The 17833-nt window shown below is 50.0% G+C and overlaps 1 protein-coding gene across 1 annotated transcript in view; it reads right to left on the bottom strand.

The window, feature by feature from the left end:
• Positions 1-17833, bottom strand: part of Greb1 (growth regulating estrogen receptor binding 1) — an 81519-nt gene that overhangs the window by 53241 nt on the left and 10445 nt on the right. The window contains exons 2-4 of the mRNA XM_070015209.1: positions 10260-10416; positions 3940-4059; positions 2570-2746 (exon numbers count right to left, since the gene is read on the bottom strand). Of these exons, the coding sequence (XP_069871310.1) occupies positions 2570-2746; positions 3940-4059; positions 10260-10416 (454 nt within the window). The remainder of the gene's footprint in view (positions 1-2569; positions 2747-3939; positions 4060-10259; positions 10417-17833) is intronic.

The following is a 17833-nucleotide window of genomic DNA, read 5'->3' as shown; positions in this document are numbered from 1 at the left end:
GCCAGTCTTGAGTGAAAAAGCCAAGTGAGAGTTCCAGGCCATGAGTTCTAGCCCCAGTACTGGCATTAAAAATGTTTTTAAAAAGCTGGGCACCAGTAGCTCATACCAGTAAACCTAGCCACTCAGGAGGCTGAGAGCTGAGGATCGAGGTTCAAAGCTAGCAGGAAAGTCTGTGAGACTCTTATCTCCACTATCCTACCAAAAAAGCAGGAAATGGAGCTGTGGCTCAAGTGGTAGAGCACCAGCCTTGAGCAAAAGAAGCTTAGGGTCAGTGTCCAGGCCCTGAGTTCAAGCCCAGGACTAGCATACACAAACAAAAGTAGACCAAAAAAAAATTTTTTTAAGCATTAAAACTGGCTTCTGTAAGTGCACACACCTGCCTACAGGCAGTGGTTAAAACTTCTTTTTCCCTCTGTTGACTTCAGGCTGTGCTGTTCCTCTGTGAGCAGTCACCTGCCTTACTCTGGAACTTACACACAGCTTTTTTTTTGGTGGGTTGTGGGACTTGAACTCTGGGCCTGGATGCTGTCCCTCAGCTCTTCAGTTCAAGGCGAGCACTCTACCACTTGAGCCACAGCGCCACTTCCGGTTTTCTGGTGGTTAATTGGAGATAAGAGTCTCAAAGACTTTCCTGCCCAGGCTGGCTTTGAACCACGATCCTCAGATCTCAGCCTCCTGAGTAGCTAGGATGACAGGCGTGCGCCACCAACACCCAGCCAGGCATGGTATTTCTAACCCAGAAGTGAATTCCATAACTTGCTTCTATAGTGACAAGTGTCCAGTGCCACTCCAAAGAGGACACCAGGCTAGCTGAGGGGCAGATACCACACAGGAAGGGGCTGCCAAAGGCCTGGGCTACACAGAGAAACCTCCTCTTCCCTGCCTGGTACATTTCAAAGCCAGAAGTCCATATGGAAACCTGTGGGCAGACAAGGGACTAGAACTCAGATCGCTGGGATCTCCCCTATGTTGTCGGACATCAGAGGAGCATGTGGAGTGGGTCTTGGCACACAGTGTCAAGCAGCGGCCAGGCTCGGGCAGGGAGCGGTGACTGACAGACCCAAGGCTAGAAGGTCCTGTGGCCTGAAGGGAAAGGTAAGTCTCCAGCCTGGTCTTCACATCACACAGCCCAAGTAGAAAGGCAATTCAAAGGCATGACTCAAGCTGGGCACCAGTGGCTCATGCCTGTAATCCTAGCTACTCAAGCAATGGAGACCTGAGGAATCATGGTTCAAAGCCAGCCTGGGCAGAAAAGTCCGTGAGACTCTTATCTCTACTTAACTACCAAAGGGGCTGGAAATGGAGTTGTGACACAAGTGGTAGAGAACAAGTTCTTGAGCACAAAAGCTCAGGGACAGTGCTTGAGACAGGCTCTGAGTTCAAGCCCCAGGCTTGGTACCAAAAAACAAAAGGTAGAACTTAGAGCCTGGAGGACTTGAGTTTGCTTTCGGGCTCTGTCTTCTTCTCAAATGCCCTTGGTCAAGTTCATTAACGGTCAAGCCGTTTGCCGAAGTGGAACAATGAAGATCAGCTGCAGAGGTGAGCCACATACCAAAGGGAGGGCAGGGCAGTGGCTCAGGACACAACATCCCGTGGGCAGACACATACACTGGGCCTTCTCCGAGAGCCAGGTAGTGAGTGGCCTGTTCCTCACCCACATGAACAAGTAGGAAGGAAAGGTTGAGAACAAGTTAGGAGAAAGCTCAGGCTAAGCAACAAATCTTCTATGAGAAGGCAGTTTTTTGTGTTTTAAAATAGACCCCACAAGCTGGGAGCCGGTGGCTCACGCCTGTAATCCTAGCTACTCAGGAGGCTGAGATCTGAGGATCACGGTTCAAAGCCAGCCTTGGCAGGAAAGTCTGTGAGACTCTTATCTCCAATAAATCACTCAGAAAAACAGAAATGGCGCTGTGGCTCAAGTGATAGAGTGCTGGCCTTGAGCTGAAGAGCTGAGGGACAGCGCCTAGGCCCAGAGTTCAAGCTCCATGACTGACAAAAAAGAAAAAAAAATAGGTTCCACATATAAGCAATACCTATATGCCTGTTTATATAAAATTATAGATAGAGATATTGATATATGTATATGAACTCCAAGATAAGGGAAACAATAAATCTCTCTCTTATTTTTGATGATCCTGTCTTCTTGTCTTTATGTACAGTGTATTCAAGTGTATCTTCTGGAGGGTAGGAAGGAGGATCAGAACTTGTGGGGGAAAAAGGGAGAAAGTGCAGCAGTGGAGCTCACGGGACACTGATGAAAGTGAACTATTCAACTCGTGGGTGGAGACGGGAGAGAGGGACTGAGAGAGAGGAGGGAACAGAAGACAGGAATGAAAGGAAAGGTACTCATTGCCTGACCCCTGCCATTGTCATCCCTCGGTACATCACCTTTATAGTAACAATGAAACAACAATCACACAGATCCCAATTTCATCCTATTCCACCTGTCCAGTAGAAAGGCAAACAGACTGGCATGACCTTCCAGGTGTTCTGGGCACCTCTGTGGTGCCCCCCACCCCGTCCTGCCCCACCTGCAGGGAGCCCCAGAGAAGGGCAAAGGAGAACTCACCGAGCAGGGCGTTGTGGCCATTGTCGTCGGGCAGGAACCTCTTGTCGACCGCGCACACCAGGAGATGCTCGGGCAGGCTGGGGGCCTTGGCCCCCACCAGGAGGAAGCCCGTGGGGACGTCTATGGGCTCACTGGAAATGGAGACAAGGCGCAGGTCCTTCCCAGCCTGGCAGAACCCTAGGAGAGATGGACAGGGCTCACATAGTGCCCGGAACTTTCCAGAAGCAGGGACATCAGAGGAGAACGTGTTGTTCCAGGGTTGGGCAGGAACAGCCTTCCCCTCTAGGTTAGGGGTCTGAGACAGAGCTGACATCGTGGCACTCCGTAACACCCGTCACTTCAAGTATCTGTCGTCACTGAATACGACACGGATGGCGTCAGCAGCGCAGACGAGGCAAATCCACAGGTGCGGAGGGCGACCGAACATCGTTGTCAGGCCTCTGGTATGCGCTGTGCACGGTGCTCTCCAGCTGTGCCAGGCTGGGCTGCTCTCCATGAACTTGGGGGAAGAAGCCCCTCAGCCCAGGGTGCTGCCACCTTCTAGAGAGCCGGGGGGACGCGGGGTAACAGCGAATTCTGTGGCAGCCACAGGAACGGACCCCATGGCCCTGGGGGAGTTTGCCATCTTGGAATCACTTCATTGGTGACATACAAGTTCCGTCCCATCAGGCCACTGGTCTGACTCTCCATCCCCAGAGGAGCTGAACCGCGCCCTGCCTCACTCAGGGCCAAGCCTAGGCCCCCAGGAATGGAGGGAGAGGAGCCCCCATACCCAACCTGATCCCTCCTCCAAGCCAAGACCTCTACCTAAACCATGGTGGCTCCCCAGGTATTTAGGGGAATGGCTGCCCGGGCTGTAAGGTCCCTCCCTAAGCCTTTGCCCCTGCCCTTTCCTTCATCTGGAAGTTTCCAGCTTCTCCCTAATGAGACTCTCCTGCTAACTCCCACTAGTTCTTCAAGACCCACAAGAAGAGCCACCTCCTCCAAGAGGCTTCGCCTCTGTTCCCATGTCCCCCGCTTGTCCCCCCACCCCCCACGTACCACGCTGGATGCAAAGCTTTCCCCATTCGACTGGGAGCTCGATCTGCAACAGTTCCAGCTCAAAGACTCCACCACAGTTAACCACTAATTAAATGTGCAACAAGCACCACCCACCCCACCCCCAGGGTTGCTACAGGGACCCAGGATGTTCGGCTGAGGCTGTCCAGAGTAGCTGAGGGGCTGGAAGCTGGCTCCATGCCCTGCTACCCTGTGGGGGTCTCACACTGGGGGGGGGGCTAGGGAGGGAGCACAGGGCAGGCAAAGGATCCCGGTGGCACCTAAGTGCAGATTCTGGGCAGGGAGGCTGGGTGCGGCCAGCAAAGCCTTACCGTCTGTGGTACAGCATCCTTCAGGCGCAGGGGGCAGCTGGTAGGGATTTGGGGGGCTGCTGGTCTCCAGCCCTCCTTCCCCCTCTTCCTCTTCTTCCTCATTATCCACCCGGCTGCCACCTGGATGTGGGAGGGAGAGCGAAGGTTTGTAAGGCAGCCGCCAGCCAGGCCCTCAGAGTGCCCTCCACCCACAGCCCAGCCAACACGGGCACAGAACCTATGGACCAACCCCCAGGCTCTGTGCCTTCTAGGCCGGTGCTCTGCCCCTCCTCCAAACACTACCTGCCTTTTAGGAAGTATTCGGTCAGCCTTAGCTACCTGGGAACTCATCAGTTCTCACTCCAGAAGCTGGGTACCAGTGATTCATGCCTGTAATCCCAGCTACCCAGCCTGGGCAGCCTTTGCTGCCAGCCTGGGCAGCAAAGTCCATAAGGTTCTTATTTCCAACAAACTACCAAAAAAAGAGGAAGTACAGCTGTGGTTCAAGTGGTCAAGCACTAGACTTAAACAAAACGAAGCTCAAGGATAGTACCCAGGTCCTGAGTTCAAGCCCCAGGACCAGGGAAAAAACAAAGCCAGAAATGGAGGTGTGGCTCAAGTAGTAGAGTGCTAGTCTTGAGAAAAATGTTCAGGGACAGCGCCCTGGCCCTGAGTCGAAGCCCCAGGATAGGTATGCATGCGCGCGCGCGCGCGCACACACACACACACACACACACACACACACACACACACACACACACACACACACACACACACACACACACACACACACACACACACACACACACACACACACACACACACACACACACCACAAAATGAGGCACCTGGCATTGGATGACTCTCCCAACGTCATGTTATAAACAGACTAAACTCAGAGTCTGGACTCGTGACTTCAAATTCAAGTTGAGCCAGGCACCGGTGGCTCACACCTGTAATCCTAACTACCCAGGAGGCTGAGATCTGAGGATCGAGGTTCAAAGCCAGCCCTGACAGGAAAGTCCGTGAGACTCTTATCTCCAATAAACCACTAGAAAACCAGAAGTGGTGCTGTGGCTCAAGCAGTAGAGCACTCACTTTGAGCTGAAGAGTGCAAGGACAGCGCCCAGGCCCAGAGTTCAAGCCCCACAACCGACAAAAAAAAAACAACCAAATTCAAGTTGACTTCTCTTCCATCTACCACAGCTGTTCATGCTGTAACACTAGACACTGAATGCATGTAAAATGATTTGGTAAGCATGTGCCAGATGCCTGTGGCTTATGTCTATTATTCTAGATACTCAGAAGGCAAAGATCAAGGATCCTAGCTCCACGCCAGCCCAGGCAGGGAAGTCCGTGAGATTTTCATCTCCAACTAACCAGCAAAAAGTAGAAAGTAGAGGTGTGGTTCCAATGATAGAGTGCCAGCTATGAGTGAAAAAAACTAAGCAACAGCACTCAGGCCCTGAGTTCAAGCCTCAGTATCGACACAAAAAAAAATAAAAAATATTTCCGTGGCAGGGCCCAGAGTATAATTTGCAGACCACTAAGAAAGGAAACTGAGGCTCAGCGAGATTCAATGATTGGGGCTCTGATTTAGCAGTGACGCCCGCACAGAACCTGGAAGTTCTCCCCCCATGTCTGATGCCCATGATGCTGTTCTCACCACTAAGCTCCATTGCTCTCGTTTTCCTTGTGCTACTGGGATTTGAACTTAAGACCTCAGGCTTGGTCAGCTTCCTTGCTCAGCTGGCACTCTACCACCTCAGCCATGCCTCTAGCCTGGATTTCTTTTTGCTAGTTATGTGGTGATGGAGTCTCACAGGCTTTTCTGCCTAGGCTGGCTTTGAATTGCAATCCTCCAGATCTCAGCTTCCTGAGTAGCTAGGATTACAGGCGTGAGCCACTAGTACCCACTTCACTGTTTATTTTAGAATAGAAAATATGAGTATTAGAAACTAACTCTCTTAATATTGTCTAAGGGCTGAGTGCCAGTCTATAACTCTAGCTACTCAGGAAGCTGAGATCTGAGAATCACAGCTTGAAGCCCGTCAGGGCAGGAAAGTCTATATAACAGCAGAAAGCCAGAAATGGAGCTGTGGCTCAAGTGGTAGAGCACTAGCCTTGAGCAAAAGAGCTCAAGGACAGCACTCAGAATTGGCACAAAAATAAACAAACAAACAAAAAAAGATGGTTGGATGGAGTTTTAAACTACACATGATTATTTCTCTCTAAGGGAAGAATGTATATAGACATTACTAGAAATACAAATACATTGAAACAAATGTGTCGCACCCATATTCAGGAAAATAGCCATCGCAGAACAGTCTAGAACAGGACTGTGCAAGCTGTGGCTTTAGGAGACGCTTTAAACCAAAGTTCTTTTTTTTTTTCTTTCTTTTTTTTTTTTCTTTCTGTCAGTAGTTGGTCTTGAACTCAGGACTTGGGCGCTGTCCCTGAACTCTTTCACTCAAAGCTAGTGCTCTACCACATTGAGCCACAGCACCACCTCTGGTTTTTCAATGGTTAATTGGAGGTAAGAGTCTTATATGGGTACTTTTCTGCCAAGGCTGGCTTTGAACCATGAATTACAGGAGTGAGCCACCAGCACCAGGCTCAAAACAGTTCTTAAGAGGAATGGCATGAGGTACTGACCGGGGGAACCCAGAATCACCATGTGAGCCCCGACTGCCTACAGCATCCTCCCTCATCTCCCCACAAAACACCTCCTGCAGGAACAGTGCTCTGCAAAGTCCTGCCGCTCTGAGGTAAGACCCCGGGGAAGATCCCACTCGCCAGCAGAAGGCAAGGATTCCGTTTAGGTCTCTTTTAGGAGGGGGTGTGCTGGAGTTGGGGCTTGAATTCAGCACCTGGGCGCTGTCCTTGAACTTTCGTGCTCTACCACAGACCCCAGCGCCAGCTCAGGTCCCTGTGCCACAGGGGACCAGGAAGTCTGTGTGCAAGGCTGACCCTTGTCTCTGAACCAGTGCTTGTGAAGGGATGGGAGACCCCAGCAGCTTTAAGCTAAGTTCTTTCAGGCACAGCCTGCTACACCAAGGCAGCCTGCTACACACAAACCGGCAGCACACTATTCTGCCAAGCCAAAAAGACCAGGAATTCAGGCTCAGCAAGAAATGGAAAGAACAGGCTCTTAAGCCTCAGCCTGTCAGAGGAAACACGCAAAAAACCTCCAAATGCAGTGGGTAAAGAGGCAGGATTGAGGGTCAAAGGTCTCCAGCAGGCATTCCAGGGCCTTTGATGGAAGCCTTAGGCAGACACAAGATAAAGAGCTGCTTCCAGCCAGGGCAGACTAAACAGATGTGTTTACCCACGGCTGGCTGGCAGGATGAGAGCTTTAAAAGTGTCCTTAGACAAAACCAAGTGGGGAGGGGGGAGCGTATAATAAAACACAGGAACCCCCAGGCCCTGTGGCCCCACTGGCCAGGTCCATTCACATGAATGTTTACAAGCCCTGTCTCTCCAATCCATCAGAACCCCATACGGCATGCTGAACAGGTGGAGTTTACTCAATAAACCTTCCTGTTTAATTAATACATAGGTATTCCGTAAAGCCAGAGCCTTATCTGCTTTCTTGGCCTTTCTCTCACAAAATCAATATGGTCTAAAGGGCTTTTCCCCAGGCTTTTTTTCCTGGAAGGAAGGAGTCCCGTAAGGGCCCTAATCCAAAGAACAAAGCAATAAAGTTCTTAATTACCCCCACAAATGCAGAAAATGTTAACAGATCCTGGGGGTATTCAAGTCCCCGCATGGCATTCTGTTGGTATGCATGGGTGATTGCCAGGTCTGAAGAAACCAAGCATAAGATAAGACGCCCCTGATGAAGAGCCAGCCAGACAAAACAAGACTCAGCCTGTGCCGGCATGGGCGCATCCCAAGCGAGCACACGCAGAAGGCTGGGGCTAGTGCTGAGGGCTCAGGTTAGGGTGACATTTATCAGACACAAGGGCCTCATTGCTCCCGCCAACCCCACTCCCTCCCTGGGAACACAGGAATCTCAAAGGACGGCTCAGCACTGTCCAGCGGGGGTGGGGAAAGCACAGAGGGGGCTGCCTCCAGCCCTCCTACAGCTACGCAAGTCCCCAGTAGCTAGCAAGCACCTTGGATGCTCAGGATTGAACCCAGGGAGATGCTGTGCTGCCTGGGGTCTGGGATGTAGCTCAGTGGTAGAAAGCACTTGACTAGCATGTAGAAGGTCCCGGGTTCCAGGACCAGTGGCTCAAACCTATTATTCTAGATACTTAAGAGGCTGAGATCTGAGGATAACAGTTCAAAATCAGTCTGGGCAGGAAAGTCTGTGAGACTTACCTCCAATTACACACCAAAAGCCAGAAGCAGAGTGGTGGCTCACATGGTAGAATGGTAGCCTTGAGCAAAACAGCTCAGGGACAGTGCCCAGTCCCTGAGTTCAAGCACCAAGACTGGCAGACGAATGGAAGGAAGGAACGAACGAACGAAGGAACGAAGGAACGAAGGAGAGGGAGGGAAGAGGAGAGAGAGAAAAAGAGAAAGGGAAAGGGAAGGAGTAAAACTGTGCCTTCTGGGAAGCGCCACAGGTATCTTGAGAAACACAGCCTCCCTACTGGAACGGGTCAGGGCCGTGTGCAGTTTTTAAGCAGACTGGGAATCCTCCTTGGCTTTCTCCTCTCTCTCCAGTGGGCATGCGGCCCCAGAACAAGTCCCTGACTCTGTCCACTGCCACCCTAGTGAATGGAATCTGCAGACACCAGACTTCCTCCTTCCCTAGCCACGGCATTGGATGCCTTAGCACATGAGATTTGGCGGATGTTAAGGACCCATGCATTTGTAATAATTCACCCAGTCACTGTTATGAGTTGACTATTAGCCACGGAGCCTTTCCACGTGCTGAGTTATTAATGATCATGTTGCGCAAACACCACAAAAGTCTTTCAGCTCATCTAGCAAACATTCTCTAGTGAAGAAGTCCCTAGGCTGGGAGACCTGAGAACTCCTGAATGAACACCACAGATGCTTGAGCTTTCCTACTTCGTAGTTGGGAATGCCAACTACTTTCTCTGAGACCCAGATCCCATTCTTTCAGGTCCCTTAGCTGTGCCATCTGCAGGGTAAATTTACTAAGAATGAGCTACAGCGACCCAGAAAGCCCTCCCCCACAGAAGGAGGGCACCACACGTCCAGCCCATGCAGCTCAGGGCTCTTCCCCAGCTACCTGCCTCATTTTTCTCCAGCCCGGTGTCCCCATACCCTACCCACCTCTCTCTCCTTTCCCTCTCCCTGTCCCTCTCCCTTTCTCCCTCTCCCCCCACTCTTCCATGCACCCAACAGAGCACAGATCCAGAATACTACGTGATTTCTTTTTTAATCAGTTAATCTGCCCTAAGCCATAGCCCTTTTCATGTCCAAAGCTAAATGAAAGCCAGCTGCTGGTGGCTCACGCCTGTAACCCTAACTACTCAGGAGGCTGCGATCTTAAGATCACAGTTCGAAGCCACCCTGAGCAGGAAAGCCTATATTTATCTCCAGTTATCCACCAAAAAGCCACAGGTGGGGCTGCGGCTCAAGTGTGGTAGCCTAAGTGAAAAAATCTCACAGACAGTGCCCACTCCCCCCCCAGTACAAACACCAGGACTGGCATATACACACACACACACACACACACACACACACACACACACACACACACACACACACACACACACGCTGCACATAACTTTAAATCAAACATAGGAATTTACAGAAAGAACTGCCAAAAGAGTAGCTCTCTCAAAAAACCTGCATGGTTATTTTTTTTAACACAAACATTTTAATTTTTTTCTCTGAACAAGGTAAATCATGAAGTCATCTCTGTGCCTGAAAGTCACTTTTATTTATTCCTGATATATATTAAATTCATACAGGTTTATTCATGGTGTTAAAAGTTTCCAGAGTCCTTGGACCTGTCAGTCAGCACAAAGAGAAACGATCTAGACTATTTTGCAAATATATATATATATATATATATATATATATATATATACTTACATCAAGTGTAGATTAAAATTTCTTACCCATCAAAAAGCAAAAATGTCAAGCCTTCTATAAAAGTAGTAACTGTTTCAAAACAATCTAACTTAGCCTGTGCTTTTCTCCTGGGAAGCTAATCGGTAATGGTCTTCCTTACAATTTCATGGCTAAAATGCACTGTGTTTTTGGCTCAGTAAGAACTTTGGTGCAACTCTCTTTTCCTAGTGATTCTTTTCCGCTCAGACTCACACATCTCTTCCCAGGGGCAACTTCCACTGCGAACGCGACCCCGCACACTGGACCAGGAACACAGGAGTCACCAAGCCTGCGTCTCCTACCTTCCAGGGAGTTCAGCTTCTGCTCGGCCTCCAAGTAGAGCTGGGAGAAGATGGGCCGGGGCACCAGGTTATTGGAGCGCAGGGATGCCTCAATGGAGTTGTGCAGAACCTCCTCGAACCGAGTGGTCTTCAGCTGTCCAGCGTATGAATTTCCCATCTTCAAAAACACAAAAAGCAAAATAACAACAAAAAAAGAAGGCTGGAGTCTTCTATCTACAGTGGCATTTCAGTTCTGATGAGGGGGCTGCCACGGGAGGTAAGCCAGCCAGAAGCTTGGAGGAAGCAAGAAGGGGGGACGCAGGGCAGGAGAGGGGAGCCCTCCTGCTCTCCTCCGCTCCTCCGCGTCTCCTGCCTGCCTGCTCCGCAATTGCAGGAAGTGATTTAGGTAACAGCTCTCTCTGATGTAGCACCACAGTGCCTGACACCTCCGAGAATGAATATTCCCCCAGGAATTGCCCCTTAGCCATCCCACTTCTGCCAGAAATGTGATCCAGCCTCCCGAGTCCCCAGTCAGGTGACGTTTGCTTTTCCACGCCTCCCACACCAAGTGACACCCTCAGACTGTTCAGCCTCCTGGGACAATCAGCCCAGATGTGAGGGACACTGGAGTGGCCATCTTCACCGCACCCAACAGGAAGCCAGCAAAGCTGTCGCTGCCTTCCCCTAGCGAGAGTTCAATTATTAACACCCTTCCGTTAGGGGGTTGCTTATCGAAACACCGTTCGACAATACAGAAAACACTGGAAATCTGGAGGTCACAGAAGAGGTTGGAATCACCAATATTTCTAACCCCAAGAGGACTGCTCTGATTTTTTTTCCATTACTTTTTCCCCCCCCTGTGTCAGTACTGGAGTTTGAACTCAGGACCTGAGTGCTGCCCTTGAGCTGTTATTATTCTGTTCAAGGCTGGCAGCTCCACACCCAGGTTTTTGCTGGAGATAAGAGTCTCACCAACATTTCTGCCGCCGCTGGCTTTGAGCCATGACCCCAGAGCTCACCCTCCTGAGTAGTTAGGATTACAGACTTGAGCCACTGGGCACACACTTATTTGGCTACTGATACTTTTTTCTGTCATGACTTAACTGAGATATATACAATGTATACAACTCAGTGTTTATGATGTATCCACAGTGCTGTGCAAAGTGCACACAATTTGGCACTTCCTTCACCCCCAAAGAAACCCCATTGCTGTCGCTGTCCAAGCCCTCCAGTCCTGGGAGACAACTTGCTATTTCTATCACTGTAGATTCTCCTTCTCCATCCATTTCATACGAACGGTTGCATTTGGTGTTCTGCAAGGGACTTTTGTCAATCAGCACAATAAGTGACAGATTCCAGATTCACCTGGCTGTAGCATAAACCACAACTGCATTCCACCAAGATTTTTGTTTGTTTTAGTTTATTTTTTAAGTGACTTTACCCAAGGTGTTATCTTTTGATTTGGCTGGGGATCGAACCCAGAGCCTCAGTAGTAGAACCATGCTCTACTACTACTACTACAGCCCCCCTGCCTACCTCCCCACTGCCATATCTGATATATTTCTATACAGTCACTCCTCAGTGCTGGGGTGAGATGGAATGGAAACTAAATTCACACACAGAGTTATAGCAGCATTACAATGCAACTTTTTCACTTGATGTAAGGATGTCATACAACCTCTTAGAAATGCTCTCAAAACAATTTAATGGTTGTATAATATTCCACTGAGTCATGTCCCATTGAAGTATTCATTTTAATCATATACACAGTGACAATTCTATTTCTGGTCCTCCTCAAGAATGGGCATTTGAATGGCCATTACCTAATGGCAGCGGCTTCCACTGAGAGACTATGGCATTAATTTTAACTCCTTTCTACACATCCTGCTTTCTATTCCTCCTTGGCTTAATTTGTTGAACTTCTTATAACCCTTGAATAATGATCCTGTGCCAGAGGCTGGTGGCTCATGTCTATAATCCTAGCGTCTCAGGAGACTGAGATTTGAGAACTGCAGTTTGAAGCCAGCCAGGGCAAATTCTTGAAACTCTTATCTCTAACTAAGCTGCAAAGAGCAGGAAGTTGAGGAGAGACTAAGCGGTAGAATGTCACCTAGAATGCCAACTGCAAGCAGAAAAAGCCAAGGAGAGCCCAAGACCCTGAGTTCAAACCTCAGTACCAACACATATTAAAAAGACAAAAAGGTGACGTTACCACTACCTCCTCTTTCCTAATTACTTCTTCAACAATGGCATTTAAGGCCCTTCCTCCTTGGGCAGTTCTTTTGCTACGGCATCTACATTTAGTAGAAAGCATTTTCCTTTGTGTTTTCCTAGACAATTCAAGATCTCTTTTTGTTCTCTTTTCAATACAATGGTTACAGCAAAGTGTTTCATTCCTAAACTGTCAAGACTAGGGAACATCTTATATTACTTCTTTTATTTTCATTGCATTGTAAGTAAAACTGCATTCTTAAACTCCAACTTTTAAACTTACTGAGGGTTTCTTCTTCACTGATGCTGGTGGGGTGTTTGGGACACATTTTGCAGATGAGAAAAGTAGGAACTCTTTGCCAGTTGTAAGGAGATGGGTCAGATTATTTGACTTCCTATCTTCCTGTGTACTTCTTGCTTACTATATTGTTAATGTGTCGTGTCTGGATGTATCATTAACATGCAGTGTCCTGCTGTATTGTTAACATGTAGTGCATGGCTGTATCCTTGACATATGGTGGTGTCTGGCTGTACTGCTAACATGTAGTGTCTGGCTATCTTGTTAATGTATAGCGTCTGTCTGTACTACTAATGAGTATTGTCTAACTGTATCACCAACATGTAATGTCTGACTGTATTGCTAATGTGTAACGTCTGGCTATATTGTGAACATGTAATGTCTGGCTGTATTGCTAACATGTAGTATCTGGCTGTATTGCTAACATGTAGTATCTGATTCAGGTGCTGCAACATTGCCCTGGGACGTGAGCCGGCCCCGCCTTCAGTGACAAGTGCACACACACATGAGGACACAGCTTCGCCTCCTGGAAAACAACACTGCCACATCCTGATTCCAACACTGACAAGCAAGCCCCTCTCCCTGCGCCGTGGGTGGCAGTCTTAAGCCATCCCGGCGCCCTGGACAGTGCCAGCTGCCCTCCTGCAGGGGACACACTGCACCCTGGCTTTTCTTTCTCTATTGTAGGGAGCCCAGCTTCCCTCTTCTGCTGGAAGTCAAAGAAAACCATTAACCACTTCCAGCCTGAGGCAGTCATTGCTGCCCACAGGGCCCCAGTGCAGCTCTGCTGGCGGCCAGGAAATGAGCTGGGGAGGGCACTTCGGGAATTAGCCCAACAAAGACACCAGGTCAGCTGCCGTGAGACTCGGACCGCTGTACGGGACAGGGCTGTGTCTGCAGGTTCTCCTGGCCTGAGGCATACTCACACATTCATCAAGGGCTAGCGGGCACACTGAGGCACACTCAATTGGAGTGGGTCACCTACCACTGCACCCACTAACACCACTGCATCACAAGCATCCTGAGTTCTGTAGTATCACGCCTGTTGATCCTAGCTACTCAGAGGCTGAGATCTGAGGGTCAGGGGTCGAAGCCAGGCAAGAGGAAGGTCCATGAGACACTTATATCCAATTAACCAGCAAAAAGCCAGAAGTGGAGCTGTGGCTCAAGTGACGAAGTGCCAGCTTTAAGAAAAGCTAAGGAGTAGCATCCAGCCCTGAGTTCAAGCCCCAGCACTGGCTCCAATAAAGCAAAAGCAAAAGAAATGAGAAAGGAGCATGGGGCACACAGGAAGGAGTGGATATCCGCCCACCAACACAGCCCTGCAGACCCGGCCTACCCATGGCCCGGCCAGCCCAGCTGACAGCAGGCGAATGAGCACCTGGGGCCAGGGAACTCCAGTCCCCACACGGCGATGCCCAGAGGTGGACAAGCAGGACAGGAGAAGGGGGTAGGCAAAGTTCTGGCATTTCTTCTACTTCACACTTGTGGTAGCCATGAGCTGGGCATGATGCTGCTGCTCTATTGGTTGCAAATTACTTGTAGAGGTACCGAGTCAGAAGGAACTTTTGTTTTTGTTGATTTGTTTTGTGATTGTTGTTGTGCCTAACTTGGGGCTTGAGCTCAGAGCTTGGGCGCTGTCCCTTTGCTTTGTTACTCAAGGCTGGTGCTGGACCACTTGAGCCACAGCTCTACTTCTGGCTTTTTGGTGATTCATTGAAGATAAGAGTCTCACAGACTTTTCTGCTTGGGCTAGCTTTGAATAATGATCCTCAGACGTTAGCCTGCTGAGTAGCTGGGAATACAGGTATGAGCCACAGGTGTCTGGCCCTGAAGGAATCATTGTTGAAAGAAAAGAATCAGAAGGAAGGACAGGGGGAGGGGAAAGAGATGAATCAAAAGACAACAGCAAAGACATTTGCACATCCAAATAATGGAAGCGCATCTTACCAGCCTAAACTATACCGGATTATAACACCCCAACAGGCACACAGGCAAAGGAGAATGAAGAAAGGAGAATGGAGGAGAGTCTAAATGCTGTCAATCAAGTTGTGTGTGAACTTCCCACAAGCCACTGTGGAACTCTGCCTGGCCCCAGCAGACAGGGCCTTTGAGGTCTCTGTCTTCTTTCCATTCCTCCACTTGATCTTTCCTAACAAAAGCCACACCTGCCTAGAAGCCATCTGGCTCTCTGACTATTCACTTGACCCATGGGGAACAAAGCACCCAGAGAAGCGAGGTCAGGGTCAAACAACTCCTAAACACCCAAGGCCTAAACAGGAAACACGAGGCCTCCCAAGCTGACTTCTCCCCCAGCCACAGCTCTGCTGACCCACCTGGGTTCTGTCTCTGCTTTGGTGGTTCAAGGCTGTGGTCAGCCTCCAGGATTCCCCGACACGGGTACCCAGGGCCTGCCTCCCAAGGCCAGGACCCCTGCCTACTCCCCAGACTGGACACTCTCCAGCCATGGGATCTGAGGCCCTGCTTGGAAGAACAGAGGTAGCGTCAGACCATGGCCCTCAACTACCACACAGATGTCTACTCCAAGCCAAGGGGTTTCTTCTCTGGACCTCAGTCTTTTTGGCTGTAGAAAAGACTCTTAGAAGGACAGGCTGTTATGGTGGAGACTTAAAAACAGTGTGAAAGTCCCTAGCTTAGTGCTTGGTAGTCTGTTCATAGTCATTAATTTCTATCTTCACTCTGAACCCTCTCACATGAAGAGACAGAATTTCAGATCATTCAGGGAGGGCATGCCTGCCATGCAATACTAGAGGCAGAGACTGGGAGGATCATGGTTGGAGGCCAACTTGGCAAAGATGTAATGAGACCTAATCTCAACAAACAAACTGGGTACAGTAGTTCATCCTTCCGATCCACTTATGTGGGAAGCATAAGTAGGAGGATCGAAAACCAGGCCAGCCCCACATCTATCTAAAAATAATAAGAGTAAACCAGGCACCAGTAGCTCACACCCATAATCCTAGTTACTGGGGAAGCTGAGATCTGAGGACTGCAGTTCAAAGCCAGCCCAGGCAGGAAAGTCTGTGAGACTCTTACCCCCAGTTAGCTATCAAAACACACACACACACACACACACACACACACACACACACACACACACACACACACACACACACACACACACACACACACACACACACACACACACACACACACACACACACACACACCAAAAAAATCCAGAAGTAGAGCTGTGGTTCAAGTGGTAGAGTGCTAGCTTTGAGCAAAAAAGCTCAGACACAGTACCCAGGCCTTGAGTTCAAGCCTCAGGACAGGCACAAAATGATACTACTAATAATAATTATAATTACTAAAGCAAAACAGGAAAGGGCTAGTGGTGTGGCTGAAGTGGTAGAGTGCCTGCCTAGCAAGCATGAGACCCTGCATGCAAACGCCAGTCTTGACAAAATAGTAATAATTACAATCATATAAAGTACTTTTAGCTAGGACAGAGATAAGTCAGGGCAGCTGGAAGGGGCAGACGGACGCTGCAGTCCCCCGGCAGTGGCTGCGCTTACTCCTTACTTACTGGCACAAAACAAACGTCATTTTTAACAGGCCACACCCAGAGCTGAAGGTTCGGAGGGAGGGATTTGGGGTGACAAAGGTAATATTTAGGGCAACTGGTCAGACAGGGATGTCCCGGTCAACCAGAAGGATGATGGCAAGGCAGAAGCCTGGTGTACACCGGGCTGACTAAATGTTCAATCCTGGCTCATATAAGAATGAGGCATGCAGGGCGCAGGTGACACACGCCTGTCATCCTAGCTACTCAGGAGGCTGAGATCTGAGGATGGCAGTCTGATGCCAGCCCAGGCAGGAAAGTCCGTGAGACTCTTATCTCCAATGAACCACCAGAAAACCAGAAGCGGAGCCGTGGCTCAAGTGGCAGAGCGCTCACCTTGAGCTGAAGAGCTTAAGGTCAGAGTGCAGACCCAGAGTTCAAGCCCCACGACTGACCCCCCAAAAAAATGAGGCACAAAGCTGAGTGCCCATGGTTCATGCCTGTAATCCTAGAGGAGGCTGAGATCTGAGGGTGGCAGTCCAAAGCCATCCCAGGCGGGAAAGCCCATGAGAGACTCATCTCTGGAACAGATAGAAGTGGAGCTGTGGGTCAAGAGATAGAGGACTAGCCCTTAGCAAAAAGAGCTCAGAAACAGTGCCCCAGGACCACCAGTGCGCACGCGTGCGCGCACACACACAAAGGTAGGGAAGAAGGAGAGGAGAGGAGAGGAGAGGAGAGGAGAGGAGAGGAGAGGAGAGGAGAGGAGAGGAGAGGAGAGGAGAGGAGAGGGGAGGGGAGGGGAGGGGAGGGGAGGATAGGAGGGGAGAGGAGAGGAGAGGGGAGGGGAGGGGAGGATAGGAGGGGAGAGGAGAGGAGAGGAGGGGAGAGAGGAGGGGAGGGGAGGGAAGGAGAGGGGAGGGGAGGGGAGGGGAGGGGAGGGGAGAGAGAGACATAGGAAGTGGCTAAAAAGCATCCCAGAGAGGCAGCCGGTGAGCTGGTGAGCTGGCCGGCCTCACAGGCGCTGATCTGAGCTGAGGGTTAACACCAAATCACCTCAACTACAGATGTGGGTCAGCTCAGACCCCAGAGCACACAGTTTGCCTCCATGGACCCTCCAACCCCAGAAACACCTGCAGATGTCCCAGATGAGGCAGACAGGCCCAGGTGGGTGTGGAGTCGCCAAGTGGGCAGACCAGGCCATTCTCTTCCCTGTCAATCATATCTCTGGGCGGAGCAGAAGCTTCAGTACAATAGGCACAAAGCAGAAGCTGAGGATGGTACCAAGCAATCAGAAGTGGGGATGCAAGGGAGGAGGGTTCAGTGGCAGGAACCCCACCTTAGCTCTGCTCCCTCTACAGACCCGGGAAAGGGAGGAAAACTCCGAATGTCTATGGACAAGACATGTCAGTGATATTTAGGTGAGAAGCGAAGACATAGGGCCAGAGACCGAAAGAAAAACTAAACCCAGTCCTGCAGGGAATGAGGTGTCAAAAGAATAAACCCCCAGACCCACAGCAGAGCCAGGGCAGGGGAGACTCCAAGCTCAGGGGGGTGGGGTGC

This window comes from Dipodomys merriami, unplaced genomic scaffold, assembly GCF_024711535.1.
Source record: "Dipodomys merriami isolate MVZ:Mamm:240054 unplaced genomic scaffold, mDipMer1.0.p SCAF_110, whole genome shotgun sequence".
NCBI classification, from domain to species: Eukaryota; Metazoa; Chordata; class Mammalia; order Rodentia; family Heteromyidae; genus Dipodomys; species Dipodomys merriami.
The sequence above is the reverse complement of the archived record's forward strand: the minus strand, read 5'-3'. Positions and strand labels throughout refer to the sequence as shown.